The sequence below is a fragment of the Limulus polyphemus genome, unplaced genomic scaffold (genome assembly GCF_000517525.1).
Source record: "Limulus polyphemus unplaced genomic scaffold, Limulus_polyphemus-2.1.2 Scaffold3475, whole genome shotgun sequence".
Classification (NCBI taxonomy): Eukaryota; Metazoa; Arthropoda; class Merostomata; order Xiphosura; family Limulidae; genus Limulus; species Limulus polyphemus.
The window spans coordinates 42,060-44,353 of record NW_013669085.1 but is presented as its reverse complement, the minus strand read 5'-3'; the positions used below and the strand labels follow the sequence as shown (position 1 = coordinate 44,353).

The 2,294-nt window shown below is 37.0% G+C and overlaps 1 protein-coding gene across 1 annotated transcript in view; it reads left to right on the top strand.

Annotated features, from left to right (window-relative positions):
- LOC106469418 (transmembrane channel-like protein 3) overlaps window positions 1-2,294 on the top strand; it is a 60,752-nt gene that overhangs the window by 25,505 nt on the left and 32,953 nt on the right. The window contains exon 7 of the mRNA XM_022397936.1: window positions 1,895-2,034. Coding sequence (XP_022253644.1) covers window positions 1,895-2,034 — 140 coding nt within the window. The remainder of the gene's footprint in view (window positions 1-1,894; window positions 2,035-2,294) is intronic.

Below are 2,294 nucleotides of genomic sequence, written 5' to 3'. Positions count from 1 at the left end.
ATGAAATGTATGTGTTTCAAGGCCAGTAGAACCACGACAACATGAGTTTGTGTAAAGTGTATTTATTTCATGAGGTCAATAGATCCATGATAACTTAAGTGTATATGAAATGTATGTGTTTCAAGGCCAGTAGAACCACGACAACATGAGTTTGTGTAAAGTGTATTTATTTCATGAGGTCAGTAGATCCATGACAACATGGGTTTATATAAAATGCATTTGCTTCGAGGCCATTTGGACCGTGACAATATGGGTTTATATAAAATATATTTATTTCACGAGGTCAGTAGACCTATGACAAATGAGTTTCTATAGAATGTGTTTATTTCACGAGGTCAGTAGAACCTTGACATTATGGGTTTATATAAAATATACTTATTTCAAGAGGTCAGTAGAATCCTGACAGCATGGATGTATATAAAATGTATTTATTTCAAGGGGTCAATAAAACCATGACAACATAGGTCTATACATTATGTTTTTATTTCAAGGGGTCAATAACGCTATGACCACGTAGGTTATGCAGTATGTATTTATTTCAAGGGGTCAATATAACCATGACAATATGGGCTTTTGCAGTATGTATATATTTCAATAAGTCAATAGAACTTTGACAATATGTGTTTATAAAACATGTGTTTCACGAAGTACAGTTCTTTGAACAAACATATTCGCTACATATATACACCTCTAGTGAAAACAAAATGATTGGTTTAATGTTTGTTATTTGAAGTTAAGCACAAAGCTACACAATGGGCTATCTGTACTCTGCCCACGACGGGTATCGAAACCCGGTTTCTAGCGTTGTAAGTCCGCAGACATACCGCTGTGCCACTGGGGGGGGGGGGCGGTTTAATGTACAATATTATAGATTAATTTCAAATAATTGACAAGTTGATTTACAGAATAATTTGTATTTTCTTAACGATAGACTAATATCAAACTCTTTCCCGTCACCGATATAGATAGATACAGAGATAGCACACATTTCTAAACAACATGCGTCGGCCCCCTTTTCTCGAACTTCACAGCTTTTTCTGGTTTTACCAGGTTCGTGTCTACTTTAACAATTGTACCCTACTAAGAAAGGTATCTTCCTACTCATCGGTAAAGTATAGTTTTGTTTATTATTAGTCACAAAGCTACACAATGGACTATCTACGCTATGTTCACCGCGAGTATTGAAACCTAATTTGTAGCATTATAAGTTGCTGAGCCATATGGGGGTTAGCTTTTTGTTTGTTTGTGGAATTTCGCGCACAGCTACTAGAGGGATAGCCATCCTTACTTTTGAAGTAATAGAATAGAGAGAAAGCAACGCCACCCTCTGCCAACTCTTGGGCTAGTATTTACCAACAAATAGTGGAATTGGCTGTCACTTATAACGCCTCTACGGTTAAGAGGGCAAGAATGTTTGATACGAACCTGCGATCAAATGTTGCGATATACGAACCTGCGATCAAATGTTGCGATATACGAACCTGCGATCAAATGTTGCGATATACGAACCTGCGATCAAATGTTGCGATATACGAACCTGCGATCAAATGTTGCGATATACAAACCTGCGATCAAATGTTGCGATATACGAACCTGCGATCAAATGTTGCGATATACAAACCTGCGATCAAATGTTGCGATATACGAACCTGCGATCAAATGTTGCGATATACGAACCTGCGATCAAATGTTGCGAGCCGAATGCCCTAACCACCAGACCACGCTAGGCCTTAGGGTTTAGCAATAGAAATACATCATTGAAATTAATATATTCAGGTTTAAAGATGTATGGACGTGTGAAGGTGCTTGTGTATAATAATGCCATAAAGAGGGGGGGGGGGTCTCATGACGTCATTCAATACGAGCATCTATATTTTCTTCCCTCCTTCTACAGGGTTATCTGAAATACTCTCCAATATTCTACGGCTACTACAGTAACAGAGAAATGACTGAAGAGGGTTATCGCCTACCACTGGCTTACTTCCTCACTTCTTTAGCTGTGTATGTCTTCAGTTTTGTTGCTATTCTTAGAAGGTAAGTAGCCTAACTTTGATGACGACTTTACAGTTAGTTACGTAGTGGACTGAAGTGGTAGAAACCATTTTAATAATTTTATTTATTACATAATAAACAACTTTCAAGGCTTTTAAATCAAAACATATATATATATATACATCATTACTCGCAAAATACATAGGTGTTACTGCCTAGAAACTGATGACTTAAATCATTACTCGCAAATTGCATTGGTGTTACTGCCTATAAACTAATAATTTAAATCATTACTCGCAAAT